The 16,809-nt window shown below is 37.3% G+C and overlaps 1 protein-coding gene across 1 annotated transcript in view; it reads right to left on the bottom strand.

The window, feature by feature from the left end:
• Nucleotides 1–608: 608 nt before the first annotated feature.
• Nucleotides 609–16,809, bottom strand: part of LOC102214560 (target of Nesh-SH3-like) — a 36,328-nt gene continuing 20,127 nt past the window's right edge. Inside the window, exons 10-24 of the mRNA XM_005748544.1 lie at nucleotides 15,105–15,308; nucleotides 13,873–13,950; nucleotides 13,216–13,407; nucleotides 12,253–12,318; nucleotides 10,149–10,235; nucleotides 8,585–8,653; nucleotides 8,350–8,475; nucleotides 7,762–7,851; nucleotides 7,393–7,602; nucleotides 7,130–7,235; nucleotides 5,949–6,028; nucleotides 5,294–5,323; nucleotides 5,049–5,207; nucleotides 4,840–4,962; nucleotides 609–4,157 (exon numbers count right to left, since the gene is read on the bottom strand). Coding sequence (XP_005748601.1) covers nucleotides 4,042–4,157; nucleotides 4,840–4,962; nucleotides 5,049–5,207; nucleotides 5,294–5,323; nucleotides 5,949–6,028; nucleotides 7,130–7,235; nucleotides 7,393–7,602; nucleotides 7,762–7,851; nucleotides 8,350–8,475; nucleotides 8,585–8,653; nucleotides 10,149–10,235; nucleotides 12,253–12,318; nucleotides 13,216–13,407; nucleotides 13,873–13,950; nucleotides 15,105–15,308 — 1,736 coding nt within the window. The 3' untranslated portion in view covers nucleotides 609–4,041. The remainder of the gene's footprint in view (nucleotides 4,158–4,839; nucleotides 4,963–5,048; nucleotides 5,208–5,293; nucleotides 5,324–5,948; nucleotides 6,029–7,129; nucleotides 7,236–7,392; nucleotides 7,603–7,761; nucleotides 7,852–8,349; nucleotides 8,476–8,584; nucleotides 8,654–10,148; nucleotides 10,236–12,252; nucleotides 12,319–13,215; nucleotides 13,408–13,872; nucleotides 13,951–15,104; nucleotides 15,309–16,809) is intronic.

The raw sequence follows: 16,809 nt of genomic DNA, 5'->3' as shown, positions 1-16,809 counted from the left end.
TGATCATCTTCAAAAGGCAAAAATTTAATCTTGTCTGTGACTAAAGGTGGATTTCAGTGCTTGTGTGAACTGAAATTTTTTAGAACAGATTTTTATTTGTGTTAACATTAAGTGGCGTTTACTCCCTCCTTACAGTCACAGGCGTTTACTTTGATACTCACCAACTTCTAATTTTCAGCTGTAAAGAGGCTGGAGCTGAGAAATTGAACACAGCTGAAGAGAAACACTTCCTTTCCATCCTGTCTGACTCTCTGATTAATCCCTGTGAGCATTTCCCAATTTAAACATAATGGATGTGACTGTTGTTGATATTTTCATCTCTCATCTTCAACGAAACACATTTCCTGTGTCCTGAGTTAGGAAATATGGGTTAAATTTATTATTTTACTTCAACCGATTAGTGATCTTTACAGGATGTACCCTGCCTCTCACTCTATGACAGCTGGGATAGTCTCCAAATCTCGACAACTCTGAATTAGGTATTGATTAATTCAATTAATAGTAGTTAAGAAAATAGAAAAACATAATAAGGTTCTGTTCTAGGTAATAAACTGATAAAGCTTTATGCATGTGGAGGGTAAATAAAGACACTTTTTTTAAAAAGGACTCAAAACTTCTTTATTGTTAAAAATCAATATAGAAACAAATGTATGTAGAAAAACATCAACAGCAATACATTCTTATTTTTCCTTACAAAGCACTCCTCTGTTTTAAATGATCCCTGCTTTAAAATAATGGACTTTATAAATGAAGGCGGTCAGGATTGCAGCTGGAAGGTAAAGGCACAGTACACTGCTTTATTGTCAGGAAACAGCATCTAAGCAGGACTGTGCAACACTATGTGGAAGAATCAGAAAACACCCCGCTAATGCTGTATTATATCACTGCTCTCTACTGTCTCTGCCTCCATCACTCCACCATATATTATTAGTGTGACAGTAGGTAAGTTTGAGGCTGGTGGAAGGACAGGAAGTTAACGGCAGCCTTAAGTATTATAAAGATAGATTAGCAATTTAGTTAATGGCCTGCAAATGGCCTGCATTTGTATAGCGCTTTTTAATAGCCCTAATCTGCGACTTTCATTACTGCACTTCTCAGATACCACAGTCATGTAATCTGTTTCCTGCCAGGGAGAAAATTTATATTACAACACACACTGCAACTAATTGAACGGGTACCTAGTCTGCTCATTTTCAGCACTCTGCTTCTTTTCTTGGCTCTACTAGAGTAGCTTTGCATGATTCACAGTTCAAATAAAAATCGATACTTATATTTGCCCTTCATAAAGCCCTCCTTTTAATGAACCCCTCAGTTCATTAAATGAGTTGTTAAGCATTTCTAACAACTCCATTCCCCCTTCTTTCTTCTGATTGGCCAACATTTGGAAGCCTGTTGACAGAGTTATACTGTCTGGTATTGATTGTACTGACTACTCAGTGTAGTTTGAAAGCTGAGCTTTTGGCTTAGAATGATTACTTGAACCTCATTCTTTGAAACCTGGTGACTCGAATATTAACATTCAGCATCTTAATGTTATATTCATATGACAGGTAAGACAATGCAGACTAGGCGCCCTTAAAGAAATGCCCATTTGAAGACACGTAGAAGGGCAGATCATGACACTCCATTACTTTTTCTAACTTAGTTGCCATCTCCGGATGTTGGTTAAGTAAACAGCATGTTTAATGCAGATATTTCTGGATTCGCTAGCCATCAGAACATCATTAGAACATTTCAGCCACATTATAGTTATCTATTACTGTTTTCTTACTAATGTTGTTATTATGATCAGATTTTGTCTCAGACATTTTTGTTGTTCATTGGGTCATTAAATTTGTTTTGATGAGACTTTACATTCGTTAAAAATTGTTAAAAATGGTATCTTTCAATTTTAGTTATTAATGCCTTTCTTATGTGTTGCTAAAAATATCACAAACAATACAACAGGATTTATTTTCATGCATAATTTCCATAAGAAGATATATACAAACCCTTTAAAGACTGAAATGTCTGAGTTCTGAGCCAGATGGCTCATTGTTCTCGCAGCTATCTGATTGTGACAAATAGTGTAAGTAAAAAAAACTGGTGTCTGAGGTTTCCTTTGAAGACTGCATACAGGCTGGTTGTCTAGCTACTCAAGGAAACAGATACTCATAGCATTCCTGATCTAGCTATCGCTGCCCCTACTTTAGGCTTTCGTCTCACAGACCTATAGACTGCTTGCTAGGGAAAATATTTTAAGAGTGTTTGCAAGCATGTTGGTATCTTCCATGCTAATCTATAGGTCCTGTAGGCTTTTGGAGCAGCACCTACTTTGTTACCAGGTTCAGCCAGTGACATCCAGCAACCAATCTCCAATATTTTCCCCTAGTAACTGGTGGTTGCCATGTGATGGGTTGCTAGGCCTGCATGACTGGGTCTGTTGTTGAGCTTGAAAAACCACCGGGGCAACTATGGCTCCAATGAGTTAATTTGGTAAAATACAGAAAGAGACTGTATTTAGGGAAATGTTTTATGTGATTAACCAGGCATCAGATGGCAATTAGTTTCCATCTATAAGACCAGTTAACAAGTTAATTTCCCATTTGAATATTTTAACCCTACCTAACTAGAAATAAAATCTTTAAATGTAATTTGGTTATTAAAATGTAAATAATTCTGCTTTTGACTTGCAATCAGGCAGCAATATTAGTTTCCCACCATGCTCTAGCACGAGGAAGGACAAAGAAGAGCATATTATAGTACCATTTGGAGTTTTTTTTTCCTTTTGTTTTTTTGGTCATGGTGAGAGAAATGCATCTGCAAAAATGTACTGAAAAAAAATACATTCTCTCCATATACATATAAATACATTTCTGCTGTGCAAAATGCAAGTGTAGAAGCCTCTCACCGAAGCTCAGCGTTCAGTCAACACATCCAACGTATTGACATGTAAAGCATGAATTTTAGGCATTTCACCCAAAAATGTAGTTTAAAGCACCAAAACTCAGGCCAGCTTGATATTTTCTTTAAAGGACAATGATAAAAAGCTGCAGCTCTTTCTCCATTAATAGATCAGTTAATGGATGAGATCAGTTAATCAATTAATTGTTTGTCTATTTTCAAGTAAAACATTTGCTGCTTCTTAAATATAAGAATTACATGACAGTAAGCTAAATATGTGTTTCAGAAATTGGATGGGCTATTTTTTTCTTTTTTATTTTTGATGACTAATTTGGCTAATCAAAAATAACTGGCAGATTAATTAATTAATAATGAAAATTAATTACAGAACAGCAGATTCACAAAGCTGGATTAGTTACCTACAATGCTAACTTAGTTCCCGAAAAATATCACCGTACTGTATTTTTGGGGAACCTTTCAGAGCAGAAAGTACATTATTTGGTATTTATATTATCAAATACATTATTTACTTTTAATGTTTAAAATAGGTTTCTTATTGCTGATATCCAGTAAATTTATCACTCATGATGCTGTCTATATTCGCTACACTAACTAGTGAAGCATTGGTTAAAGACTGGTGATATGGGTGACTGCCAGTTGCCGATGGATGAATGTGAAGCAGGATGGTATCTTTTAAAACCTCTCACTTGAATTACTTTTTATGGCATTTCTAAAAAAAACAAAAAAAAAACAAACTCCTGTGAATTCCCATCTGTGGCCCTCGTGAAGCAATGCAATCAAAGACTTTTTGATAAATAACATCTCACAAGTTATGAAAATAGTAATCCAGGGAGCCAGCTTCCCATTATTTCAACACAATATAAAATATATCTAGCATGAGTCAGAGAAACGATACCTCTATGAATCTTCATGTTCTAACATCACTTTAGCCTTGCTGCTAGATAAATATTAAAAATGAGGCATGGTTGCTATATCATTTATGATGAATGCTCTCTCCTTACAAAGTCCCTGACAAGTATATCCTGTACATTTTTACAGCACTGAGTAACATGGTTGAGAGAATTCAGAGGCACGGCTTAGCCATCCAAGCTTTGGCAACAAATCCCATCATAGGCCTCTGTGAGGATGACTGTTCGTCTACCATTTGCCAGGAATGGGTGTTCCACACTCATACCATGAGACGTAGTTGACATGAGAATGTCCTCCTATTTCTCCAAAGTGGACAGGTTCTTGACGCAATGCTCTGAAGAAACCTGGACAAAAAAGAACAATACGTGATGAGGAACATATTTTAAATCTGATACATTCAATCTAATTTGTATCAAAGCACCCGATTAAGAGCAGCAGAATTTCCTATTTATTGTAATAAAAATGTACAGACATCTAATACTAAATAAATGATTGTGATTCTAAAGGAAATGGAAAAACGAAAAGATTCTAAAATGTCCTCTCTGGTTTCTGAACTCTTATTCTAGATGGGCATCAAAGACAATGACAATGAAGTGGGTGTCACACTGGATTTAAATATAATGTTTTACATTTGTCTGTTATGTCTCACCCCAACCGGTCACAGCAGATGGCCGCCCCTCCCTGAGCCTGGTTTTTCTGGAGGTTTTTTCCAGTTAAAAGGGAGTTTTTCTTTCCCAATGTTGCCAAAGTGCTATAATTGTTGTTGGGTTTTTCTCTGTATGTATTATTGTAGGGTCTAGCTTACAATAAAAAGGGCCTTGAGGTGACTGTTGTTGTGATTTGGTGCTGTATAAATAAAATTGAATTGAATTGAAATGAAATGAAATGAGATGTAAGTACAGGTATAACTAATTTCTATTTTTTTTTAAGACAAATCATGCAGTATACTGGATCTTAATGTCCAAAAAATGCATGCTCACTAAGGAGCTCAGGAAAAATTCAGGAAAACTGAAATAAAGCTTATACCTTGTCTGGATGGGAGCTGGTCAGCTCTGAGCTGTCTGCCCGTTCGCCCATCCAGGAATGAGTCAACGAACTGACAGTGATCCTCACCAAAGCCAGTCTGATCTCCAATATTGTAGAATTTACCTATAAGGGGAAATATAGAGAAACAGATCAGATCTGGGATCAGTTTCCCTGTTAAAGTGGGCAATAAATTCAGCATTTGTACTTACCGTTGAGTGTTTCACTCAGGTAGATCTTGTACCTAAGTGAGTTGCAAAGCTGTACACCAACAAACTTGCGGTACCAGGTCCTCTTCACATACTGTTTGCCATGGCAGTCAGAGTATGAGTCTGTCTTGAAGGGGAACTGAGTCCAGATAGCATCTTTTCCTGTACAGAAAAATAAACATAACTTTGTACCTTTAAACAAAGGCTTTTCTTATAACCATGTGGACATAAGGTGGATGTTAATTTACCTGAAACGTTCTCACTCACTCTGGGGTCCGCTAAGGAAAGAATAACAACAGGGTCTTAACAGCTTATATAAAGAAAGCATAACTGATACTGCACATTGATGCAGGAGTGCCTTCTTATAACGTGAGCAGCAACTTTCATCATCATCTAGATCAGTGAAGCAGAACATTTAATTATTTCTCTGTGTTTGAAATATAGGATATCAATTCACTCGTGCAATGTTTGAAAAAATCAATATCCTGGATGTCAGCATTTAAAAAACAACTAAATCAATGACTTGTTAGTAATTCTATCAGTAAAGTCCAGTTATGGATGACTGCATAACTGATTAATTGTATTTTGTAGGCAATCAGGAGTGAAGTCTCAAGTCTCACATTATGATAAATTTCTAGCAGGAAATTACCTTTATGCAATAGCGATAATTAATTATACATCTGCAATGAGTTGCAATTCCTGCTAAGTGAATTTGAAATGGGCAGAAACAGTAGCTGCCGCTGAGGGTGAACATTAGTCTTAACTGATGAGCGGAAAGTTTGGAGCATTTCTACTTGTTGTTTAAAACATTTGAAGTCACAGAGAGGTCCTGGAGTTTCAGTTTGACTGCAACTGCTTTGGCTTGTGCATTCTCTAAAGACAGGCAGTTGAGCAGGAATGTACCTGACTCTGTGTTGAAGGTAACTGGCTCACTGGGAGGACCTGAGCCCAGCTCATTCCTTGGCTTCACCTTGAACTCGTAACTAAAAAATGGGGGGAAATATAGCATTACAATAATACATAATCAGGAATAGAGTCATAACTTTTCAAAGATGACACAGCAAACTCAGATGCCACAAAGTACAAGAAAATGTAGAACTTACTTAGGTATGAACTATATTGCAAAATCTTTTTAAGAACTATAATTTATCAAAGTAAAGTAGGAAATAAAATAAAGACATCAGCTCAGCCCAAAACAGTTAAAGTACCAATATATTCTAATACTACATTTCTCTGGATAGACTACCTTTATTTTTTATTGATTATACACTTTTAAGGAATTATTAACAAATTACTTTGAAGCTACTTGTTAATAATGGTGATTTTACTGTAACAAAGGATTTCTCCTTAACCATTTCCTCTAGGTCACTAAAAAAACAATACAACAACTATTGTTTTCTGTTCTTTTATACTGTATCAAAGTTACACAACTGACTGTTAAAACAGGTTTTATAAGCTTGGACAGTCACAAACATCATGCAACCCGTGCATGACAGTGAAAACCATGACCTCTGCTCACAGCTCTTTATTTTACTTGAGTCCAGACTTGCAATTGGCCAGACTTAATTTCTAACCACCTTCCTTCACACCAAATAGCTTTCCCACATCGCGGCTCGTTAAAGCGTCAGCAAGCGTAACAGATGCTCTGCTTATTTTACTGGGCTCAACTAACTTGGGCTGTTTGAACAGCTGAATGAAATGGCTGCAACGCCAACCAGCAGATGTTCAGTCAGATCTGAGTTGCAGAAACACTTAACATCCAGAGATTAATATGTATAAACCTGCTTTATTGTAATGAACTGGTTTGGTTTGGAGTGTTTTCACATTTTTCATGTCTTCTCTTTCTTCTGTGTAGCCGACAAATTGACTGGTTCTCTTGGCTACACAGCAAATCAATCTCATAACATGAAATCATGGTAAATAAATCTGTAGATAACCCTTGATGCTAGGCTGTGAAAATTTGCACATGGTACACAAGGCTGGTCGATTTCCAATCTCAAATTCTACAATTTAGAAATTGACTTTGACTTCAACTTCATGAAAAGTAAAGTTGAAGAAAGAAAACTAATTTAGGTAGAACTTACCTGCTCTCAGGTTTGAGGTTCTCTACGGCAGTGTGAGTCTGGTTTGTAGTCAGGATGGAAACCTGTTCTCCATCTGGGCCTTTAGCAGTGGAGATGACTTCGTACTCTGAGAAGAGGATGACAGAATTAGGACATGACCAACAGAATCGTGATAGAACACAGCTAAAACCACCATAGGAGTGTTATAGGTTAGTCACCAAAGAGTTTCAATTTCATTCAGTTTTTTGTTGGGCTGCTGCAATAAAAATTCAGCTAATAAGTACCAGTGGTTTCATTGTCAGTCTTCTCCCAGTCCAAGATGATGAAAGATGGGCATCCCTCCACTGTCACCACAGTGAGGTTGGAGGGTGGAGTCTTTGGTGGTGATGTCACATTTGTCTCACTGGGTTCATCTTCGGGAAAGTAGTTGAGGGAAGAGGTAATAGAGCAAGGCTCATCTGGTTTCTTTCCAGTTTTGTAGATGACATGAGGTGCTGTAGAAAGAGAACATGAATGTAAAGCATAAGTATCACTGGGGTTTGAGGTTCACTTTGTATATGTAATTGGAGCTGGAACAAAAAATGCTTGTTTTGATGTCTGTATCGCTATATGGTAAAACCCAATCTCCTGCTAAAGTGACCATTTCAGCTTACCTACGTAACGTTTTTTGCCCATGGCGTCAATCTCAGATGATGGCTGTGATTTAAAAAGATCTGACTCCTCCCATGACTCCTGTCGAGGTGCTGAAAGAAGAAACACAACACAAATTGTCTAATTTCAAGAATAAACCTTCTGGAACAAAATGACCTTCCTTCTATGTGCAACATTTTTTGTAAACAAAGCAAAATATTACAAGAAGGTATGTCTACTTCTTGTAAGCTGGTTTGTGATATTTTGTGCATATTGTGCATGTCCATGAAAATATTTTTTTCTTTGTTTTGTTTTTGTGGGTTTCTTTTGGGAGTTAGTATATAGTTAAAAAATATTATATTTTCCAAAAGCTTTATTCAAAGAAAATGAAAATGACATGAAAACTTTTAAAGTGCCCAGCAAGGCCCCATTTGGCAGCATATTGTAAATAGACTTCATGTTCAATCATTGGTCACATGCATTTGGTTAAACTAGCAAAACATTTCAAAATAAGCAGGAGAAAATTGTCTTAAATTGCAGTTTGCATGTGGTAAACTGGACGAAACTGGGCTGATGACTACTACTTGATTGCCAAGTGGAAATCTTTGTACCAGTAGTAGTTGGTGTTGCAGTTGTGGTCTGTTTCCGTTCTTGTTTGATCGGCTTGGCGGTCACTGCTGGTACTTTGGGTTTCAGGACAGGCAGTTTATCATTCTGTTTGAAGTTGTTAACTTTGTCTGATGGAAAATATGTAAACAAAAACAGTTCAACCTTCAGAAAACTATAAATGTCCCAGTTAAACAAGGGTGTAGACAAAGTTCATTGTTTTTCTTATTGAGTTCCTACCCGTTTCTCCAGGTTTTCCAACCAAATTTGGCTTCTTGTTGATCTGTATTGCTGGACGAGCAGGAGATCCTGAAAGAAACAAAAACATTATCTTGTTACAACCACGTTATCAGCCTTTATTTTACTGTCCTGATCTAAACCATCTCTGCACTTGTGACTTTTTGTATTAAAGGGTCTCTTTCATGTACAGTCATTTCAAATTTATTTTACTACTATTCATATAAAGTGCTGCAATAATTTTCTAAAGTATTACATGATGGGAATGTCTCTGTTTTAGATCAGATTCAGGCCTGTTCTGTAGTCTGTGGACAGTATTGCTTTACATAAGGCAAAAATAAAGCTTTAACAGCCGATTTGGATCTATTTTCTAGCCAGGTGCTGTCTAATCTCTTGAAATATATATTTTTTCAGCTAAGGTAGAACTCCCTACCCATTTCCAAATGCCAAATGAACCTTAAAACATGAACAATTCCTTGTAATCCCACAAGATCTTTTGTGTTTTTCTGACTAAAGTCCAGAACCTGCAGCCAATTACACCCCACCCCTGCCCCCTTTCCTCTTATTTAAGCAGAAGCCAAATTCTTCACAATCAAGGAATTGACTCGGTTCCAAAACTAAATAGAATAAATGCAAAGCCAGGAACATGAAAGATGATGGAGTCCTGAAACATGTTAGCTTGTAACATGAAACAACACAGATGCATTCCTTTCAATCAGTTGCATGTAAATATGTATGATGGGCTGCCTGTATGAATGTTTGCTGTTGTTTGACATGAAGTTTGGTTAAAATTGTTTAAGCTTCATAGAGATATTTTGCTTACTTGGATAAACCTTGTATTATTCTTGGACATAAATTAGGAGGCTTGTCAAGAAACCACAAGAGGTACAGTGTTCTCAAAGGATCATTATATTGGAAGGTCAGAGTGGAAACTGTGCTATAATTATAGCCTATGTTCAGAAATGCCTCGTGATTACAATACAGAACTAGAATAAATACATATTGGTATGATTTTTTTCACACAAATAATTCTAAAATAAAAATCAAACAGAGGTTTCCACATTCTGATGAAAACTGTCCAATGCACGCCATGCTGTCCTGGTTCGCGTGAGGGTTTTCTAAACACGGCATCTCTGCAGCAAGATGTCTGAAGCTCATCGCACTCGCAATCAGGCAAGAAGCACAAGCTGAAGCATTTGGACCCTGGACAGAACTTTTTTAAAATAATACCAAAGGTCCAGTCGAGATGCCAGGTTCATCACAGGCTAATTAGAAACAGTCTCCTCCTTTAATTTCTGTGGTGAGAAAAAGCGCAAAGCTCTGCAAAGTGAGGTTCTGTAAAAGTAAGCTAACGATCAGGGGAGCGCATACTTTCCAAAGCCTTTGGCCAAAACTTTCAAGCTGACGGCCAGTATTTTCCTTCATGGTCCTTCTAAAGATTTGTTTCTGGACATGTAACACCACCAAACCATGCAGTCTTAACGATGTAGAGCAACTGGAGCGGCAGTCAGCACACGGCATGGGCAAGTTTTGGGTGCAGACAAATGAAATTCATGCCGTTACCAACCATAAACCCACTCTTCTGTCGTGGGACCCGAACGACCAAACACTTCAGGGAGTTCAGACTTCTTTTCCTCCAGCAATGAGTTGTTCACTGCAGCAGGAGAGGCACTGCGATTAAAACTGGAGTTTGTATTCAATACTGAAATAAAGCCCTGAGATGCCTTGGCCATTTTTCGGTTTTGTATTTTTAAGTTTCTGTCAAAAAGTCATAGATCAGTGGTTTCTGGGTGTTAAAATACAAAAGACAAAACATCAAAACTAGAAAACTGATGACACCAAAACCAGCTCATGCATACTGGACAGGAAGACCATGCCCACCATGACACCATGCACAATGTAAATCATTAACTGTATAATTCACTATAAACTTTTGTAAACTGTGATCTGACCGGGTTTCAATTGTCAGATGGGTTCTGAGGGTGGCCTAACTCATAATACAACTGAATCTAAAGTGAAAGTTCTCATAACCCATATCACCCTCTTTTTTTAGCTGCTTATGAAAGACTTCAAATTCTATTGAATTTTCTGATGCTTGAAAGTCACTGCAGAGAGTTTAACCTCTGCTGAAGGTATTACTAGAATAACTTATATACACTTAAAAACACTTTTGCTGGTACAAAAAAAAATATGTATGCTTATTCTCCTAAAAAACAAATGAAAAAATGAGTTTTCTAATATTTTTCTTTCATTGGTACGTTAGTTCCTATTCCAAATAAATATTGCAGCCAGTTTGCGCCAACAACTTGTTAAGCCTATTAAAGTAATTGTTGGAGCAAAATTACTATTTTCTTTCCTAGTTGGGTTGGAAACTACTCCAAATCATCAGAAAGTAAACCAAACACTACAAATAAAATAATGGTATTGAGTTTGAGAGAGAGCCCATATAGCAACTATTATAACTACTACTATATCAATGTACAGAGTAAAGCTCAACAAGTGTAGGCAGGTCTGAGCCAGCAATAACACCACTACACCAGCTCTCATTAACTAAGTTACATTTTAGAAGCATTACTTTAACTAAAAGAGTAACAACACTCCCAATAACATTGATGCCTTATATGTATATTTTTAGATATTTCTCTATAAACTTAAAAGGCCAGTTTCAGAAAAAGGATTCGAATCAATTTGTAGCTCTTGATAATAATCTTGACAGGTTATTTTCTGTCAATTTTTATCATTTTCAGCAGATAACAGACTATTTTCTTTAGATTATAACTCTGGAAACACTATTTAAACTACACACAGCTTTTTTTTTTTTTTTAAAAAAACAACAAAAAAACATCATGCTAATGTTCCCAAAAACTGCAAAAACTGTGCAGTAGCATAAAAAAGTTTGAATTCTGGGGAAATGGCCAAAGTTTAAAAAAATCAATAGTCAACCCTGCAGACAACAAATAGCTTAATTATTCAATACTTTTGTAAAACACAATCTTTAAACATACATCCACAAACAAACTTTTTCAGTGACCTTAGTGTATTATCTGACCATTTTCATCTGCAGATGGAGTTCATCCAAGAAAATATACATTATTTCAAACTGGTCAGAGTTTAATGTTTTTAAACTGGTTCTAAGGAATAATTAAAACTTTTTGTGAAATATTCTACATGGTTATTAGAGCAAAGCAGTGAAACAGTGAAGCAGTGAAATGGTTTTTAGCCCAGCACCCAAAGAGTTGAAGAGGTCTCAGGTCTCTGAATTTGCTACAGTTTCCCCAACCACAACCTTAAACCAGATGGTTAAACACTCCCCACCACCAACAACTTGTAGAACACAGAGGGACACAATCAGCTGCTGAGCTTAAGTAACCAACTCACATAATCAACCATGTGCAGCGTCTTGATTAGTTAAATCTCTCTGACTGAAGCTTTGCTCAAAACTGGCTTGAGGCAGCGAATGTGGGACAAAAAGACAACACAGATGGACAGACCAATGGTGGACAAACAGGTGGATGGATGGATGGATGAATAGTGCATGGACATTAAAGTATTAATAAAAAATGGAGGGACACAAAAAACACCAACAAGAGCTGCAGTGGAGGTGAAAATGCTGCAAAAGCGAGTGAAGGGTTAATGATGAAACACAGAAAGACAAACAAGGTCTTTTTTACCCAATCGAGGTCGGGACCATATGGCCGGTTTAGGTGGGGAAATGCCCCGGTGTGGTTGTCCATTTACTGTTGGGAGAAAACTAAGTGTTATGAAGGGAAAGAAACTGTCTCTGAAAACTGAACCTGATGAGAGGACAATCAACCAAGTCCTTTTCTAACCAAATAAATCTTTTTTTTTTACTTGTCTTGACTATTTGGAACACCTACTTTTCCCATTTCCCCCCAACTTTTGTCCATTTCCTTAACTGTACAGAATTCCTTAATTCTTGTCATGGATCAGTTATGAACCAAAGATAAACCTTAATGTGCATTATTTATTCTGGAAGCAATATAAAATCCCACTAGTTGATCTATTAAACTTTTAGCCAAAGCTTTTAACGGACTTGTTTGGTTGTTCACCTGAAAGGTTCATTTAGCAGTTAACAGTTAACAAAAATGAAGTTTCACAGCATTTAATCAGAAAAAAGGCAAAAGTAAAATTGTGTTGAGGGGTGATGAGATGCGAAACAGTGTTGAGACGCATAAGAAATTATTTCTTAAAATTGAAAGAATAGTGGCATAGAAAACCATTGCAAAAGCCCCCAAAATGTCTCAGACAGTAACAATAGATGGGAAACTGGAAGATAATGAGTCCACAAGAGGCAAAACCAATCAGCGTTGATTAGAATATCTCAAGATTCTACAACCTAAATAGTAGGTATATTTGATATTTCAGTTCTTTTTGGTATCAATTTTTTATCGACTTGATTTTAGAATCTTGAACAAGAGAGAAATATAATCAATAAGCCTGTAAGTCTTTTTCCAATTTGCATTTGACTTGAAAAGAAAAGTCAAACTTAAACTTGAGTACTTGAAATTAGATATATTTCATGGCTTAGCCTATCAAAACATTTTCCCCTTGGATAGTAAAAGAGAGCAAAGCAGCAAAGTGAACATAAAAGAAACAGGTACAAGGAGGATTACCCCCAAGTTTCCCTGAAGTTGGGGATGAGTTACTCGATCTAGAGGAGGGGGAGTGGGGCTGTCTGAAGCCATTAGAGAAGGGAAAGAGAGGGTTTCTCGATGCAGGCCTCATGGATCCGGTAACTGTGGTAGCTGCTGGGTTGTAGGGCTGCAAGGGCAGCGATGGAGTGAGATTTCTTTTGTTTCCTTGACCTAAAAGATCAAAAACAGTTGCACGGCCTGTGTTACAGTCTGATCTGACCTTTATCTGTGTTGGCAGACAAGCGAGCTTGCAGCAGCCCTGTGCAGCATCGTTAGTGATGGACCATTAAATCTGATGTCATTGAATTTATGGAATAAATAAACAAATGAGCATGATGGGACCAAGATGATTCTTTAAGCGCTCACAATCTTGAAAAACCAGTCATCGAAGATGCTGATGAATTTTGATAACTGGAAGATTGTGTGCTGCATGCAAACACCAGATGAAATGTGCGTGAAGGTGATACTCCTGGATTGAGCAGCCATTCCTGTGGAAAAAAACCTTTAGCACTAATTTCACTGGAAGCTGCCTGGAAGCTCAAGGGAAAGAGATGATTGCAAATTAACAGCAGACAGACATAGCAAGGTTGCTTTTGATTGCAAGATGAAGGAAGCTGTTTGTGAGGTTGTTATTACCCCATGTGTTAGTTTTGGCCCGCTCATTGGCCAGTGCTGATCTCAGCAGTGATGAGCCGTCCTGTGATTTGCCAACAGCTGTATGAAAAAAAGAAGGTTGAACACTAAAAAAAATGAAGGCCTTTTTCAGTTTGAGAGATGGTCTGCATCCTGTCAAATTAAAACCTGAAAATGTAAATATTCTTCTTAAAGTTTGCCAAGCAGAACTGACTGTTGAGAAGGTAAGACACGAAAGGCAAGACTTTTTAAAGCCTCGGTTACATTTGGATTCAAAGTGCATTTAAGAAGTAGGATTTGACTATGAAGACTTATCACGAGCTCTTTCCTCAAAATCTTACAAAGGTGGTGTAGAACCTAAAAAAATGTATGTGACCAGTGTAGGATGTGCTGTCTTTAGCCAATAGTCCACCAACTTCTGGTACCAGATCTTTTCACATAGTGCAAAGTACATCTGGCACTTGCCTTGGTAACAGGGTGATATAGTAACAGTCGCCAGGGCCCTTTGACCTCAAATGAGCAGTTTACGGAGGCAGAAATTAAATCTAAATAAAAGTAAGTATTCAGTCAGTTATGTCTCAGCTGTCTAAAAAAAATACATTTAAAACCAACCAATTTTGTAGAACTGCTATGATTATTTTCAACACCTTAGGTAATGTGTGATAAAAAATTTTTAAGATCTATACATTTTTTAAAAAGTACTTGGTTGACAGCAGCTGAGTGTGCTACATTTCTTTGTAAAGTTCAACTGTTGGATGAAACTCTTATTTTTGTGGGCCCACACAGTTTAAAAAGAAAAGAAAATACACTGATTCATTTGGTGAAAAAAAAAATTAAACACAGAACATTGTTAACTATGTTCATACTCATTTTTGAAGAACAACATTGCATTACTTACACCCCCAAAAGGCTTAGATATTGAGAGATACAACATCTCACAGAAGCAGAAAGAGGATTTTTTAGAAGAAGCCAACTTTTGAAAAGAACATTTGGCATTTTTGGGACAGAATATGGCAAATGCAGTGAAACTATTTGCAGATGATGCTTTTATATTCATGGACACCATACACTGAGTCTAGAACATTTTTAAGTATTAAGCGACATGGATAGACAAGACAGATATTTTTCAACCAAAGCTGACTATGATAAAACTGTATGTTTTCTAAAACGTAATGATTATGTCACAGACAAAAAAAAGAAAGAAAGACAAAAAAAAGATTGTAAGGAGGAATTACCAGTGGGGTTACGAGGCTTCTCAGGTGCACTAGTGGGTGCCTTAGTGGTTTGCACATGACTGGAGTCACCTCTGGAGGCTAACTTAGTAAGAAGGACGGCTGTGATGTTGGCATGGGGGGCTTTGGTGGACAGAAGTTTGGGGAGGGCAGGAGTGGGAATATCCGCTGGTTGGGTGTTGTTGTTTCTAATTGTGTTTCCTTTTTCTGGGATGAAAGAGAAGAGAGGTACTGAGGTCATAGGAAACTGGTCAGTGTTTGTTTTTGCACGATGTGTACACTATGATATAAAATAAAATAGACATGCATTTTGACTAATTTCATCCAGCAACTCTGGAGAAATTCAAGTCATCAGATACATGTCTTTCAAAACTGGAAAGTTGTTTAGCTTTTCTGTCAGGATAGGACATGGTATAGATACTTCATTTGATACTAAATAAAACATGTTCATAATGAAGGGTCCTCACTGGCTTATTGGTTGGTGATATGCAGTAGTGTGAAAAAGTGTTTGCCCTCTTCCTGATTTCTGTTCTTTTTTATGTTTGTCACACTTAAATGTATGAGATCATCAAAAACTGTCAATATTAGGCAAAACACAGAATGCAGTTTTTAAACACAGGTTTAAGAAGTCACTTAAATAGCACCCGCCTGACAGAGTGGAATAGACCAAAACATCCTCAATGTCATACATTATGATGCAATCCAAGGAAATCCAGGAACAAATGAGAAACAAATTAATTGAGATCTCTCAGTTTGGAAAACATTATAAAGCCATTTCTAAAGCTGTGGGACTCCAGCAAACCACAGTGAGAGCTATTATCCACAAATGCAAAAACATTAAACAGCTGTGAACCTTCGCAGGAGTTGCCGGCCAAACAAAATTACCCCAAAAGCACACCGACGACTCATTCAAGAGGTCACAAAAGACACCATAACAACATCTAAACAACTGCAGGCCTCACTTGCCTCAGTTAAGGTTAGTGTTCATGACTCCACCATGAGAAAGAGACTGGGCAAAATGGCCTGCATGACAGAGTTCCAAGACCACTGCTGAGCTAAAGAGCATGAAGGATTGTCTAAGTGTTGCTAGAAAACATCTTTCTGATCCCCAAGACTTTTGGGAAAATACTCTGTGGAGTGACAAAATAAAAGCTGAGCTTTTTGGAAGGTGTGTATGCCATTAAATATGATGTAAAGTAACACAGTATTTCAGAAAAGGAACTTTATACCATCATTAAAATGGTGGTGGTAGTGTGATGGTCTAGGGATGTTTTGCTGCTTCAGGAACTGGAAGACTTGCTATGGTAAAAGGAACCATGAATTCTGCTCTCTACTAAAATATCCTGAAGGAGAATGCTATAACATACTTGGTTTCTTCAACAGGACAACCATTCAAAACACACCAGCAAGTCCACCTCTTAATAAAAACAAAATGGAGATTTTGGAGTGGCCTAGTCAAAGTCCTGACCTCAATCTGACTGAGATGCTGTGGCATGACCTTACAGAGGCAGGTATTGCTCAAAAACCCTCCAATGTGGCTGAATTACAAGAATTCTGCAAAGAGGGGTAAGCCAAAATTCCTCCACAGTGCTGTAAAAGACTGATTGCCAGTTATCGCAAATGCTTGACTCCACTTGCTGCTGCTTGTTCCAGCTATTAGGTTTAGCAGGAAATCACTTTTGCACATGCAGGTTTTTTTTGTTGTTGT

This window comes from Pundamilia nyererei, unplaced genomic scaffold (assembly GCF_000239375.1).
Source record: "Pundamilia nyererei isolate P.nyererei 1_Seehausen unplaced genomic scaffold, PunNye1.0 scaffold00224, whole genome shotgun sequence".
Taxonomy (NCBI): Eukaryota; Metazoa; Chordata; class Actinopteri; order Cichliformes; family Cichlidae; genus Pundamilia; species Pundamilia nyererei.
Note: the sequence above shows the minus strand (reverse complement) of the source record. Positions and strands in the feature narration are given on the sequence as shown.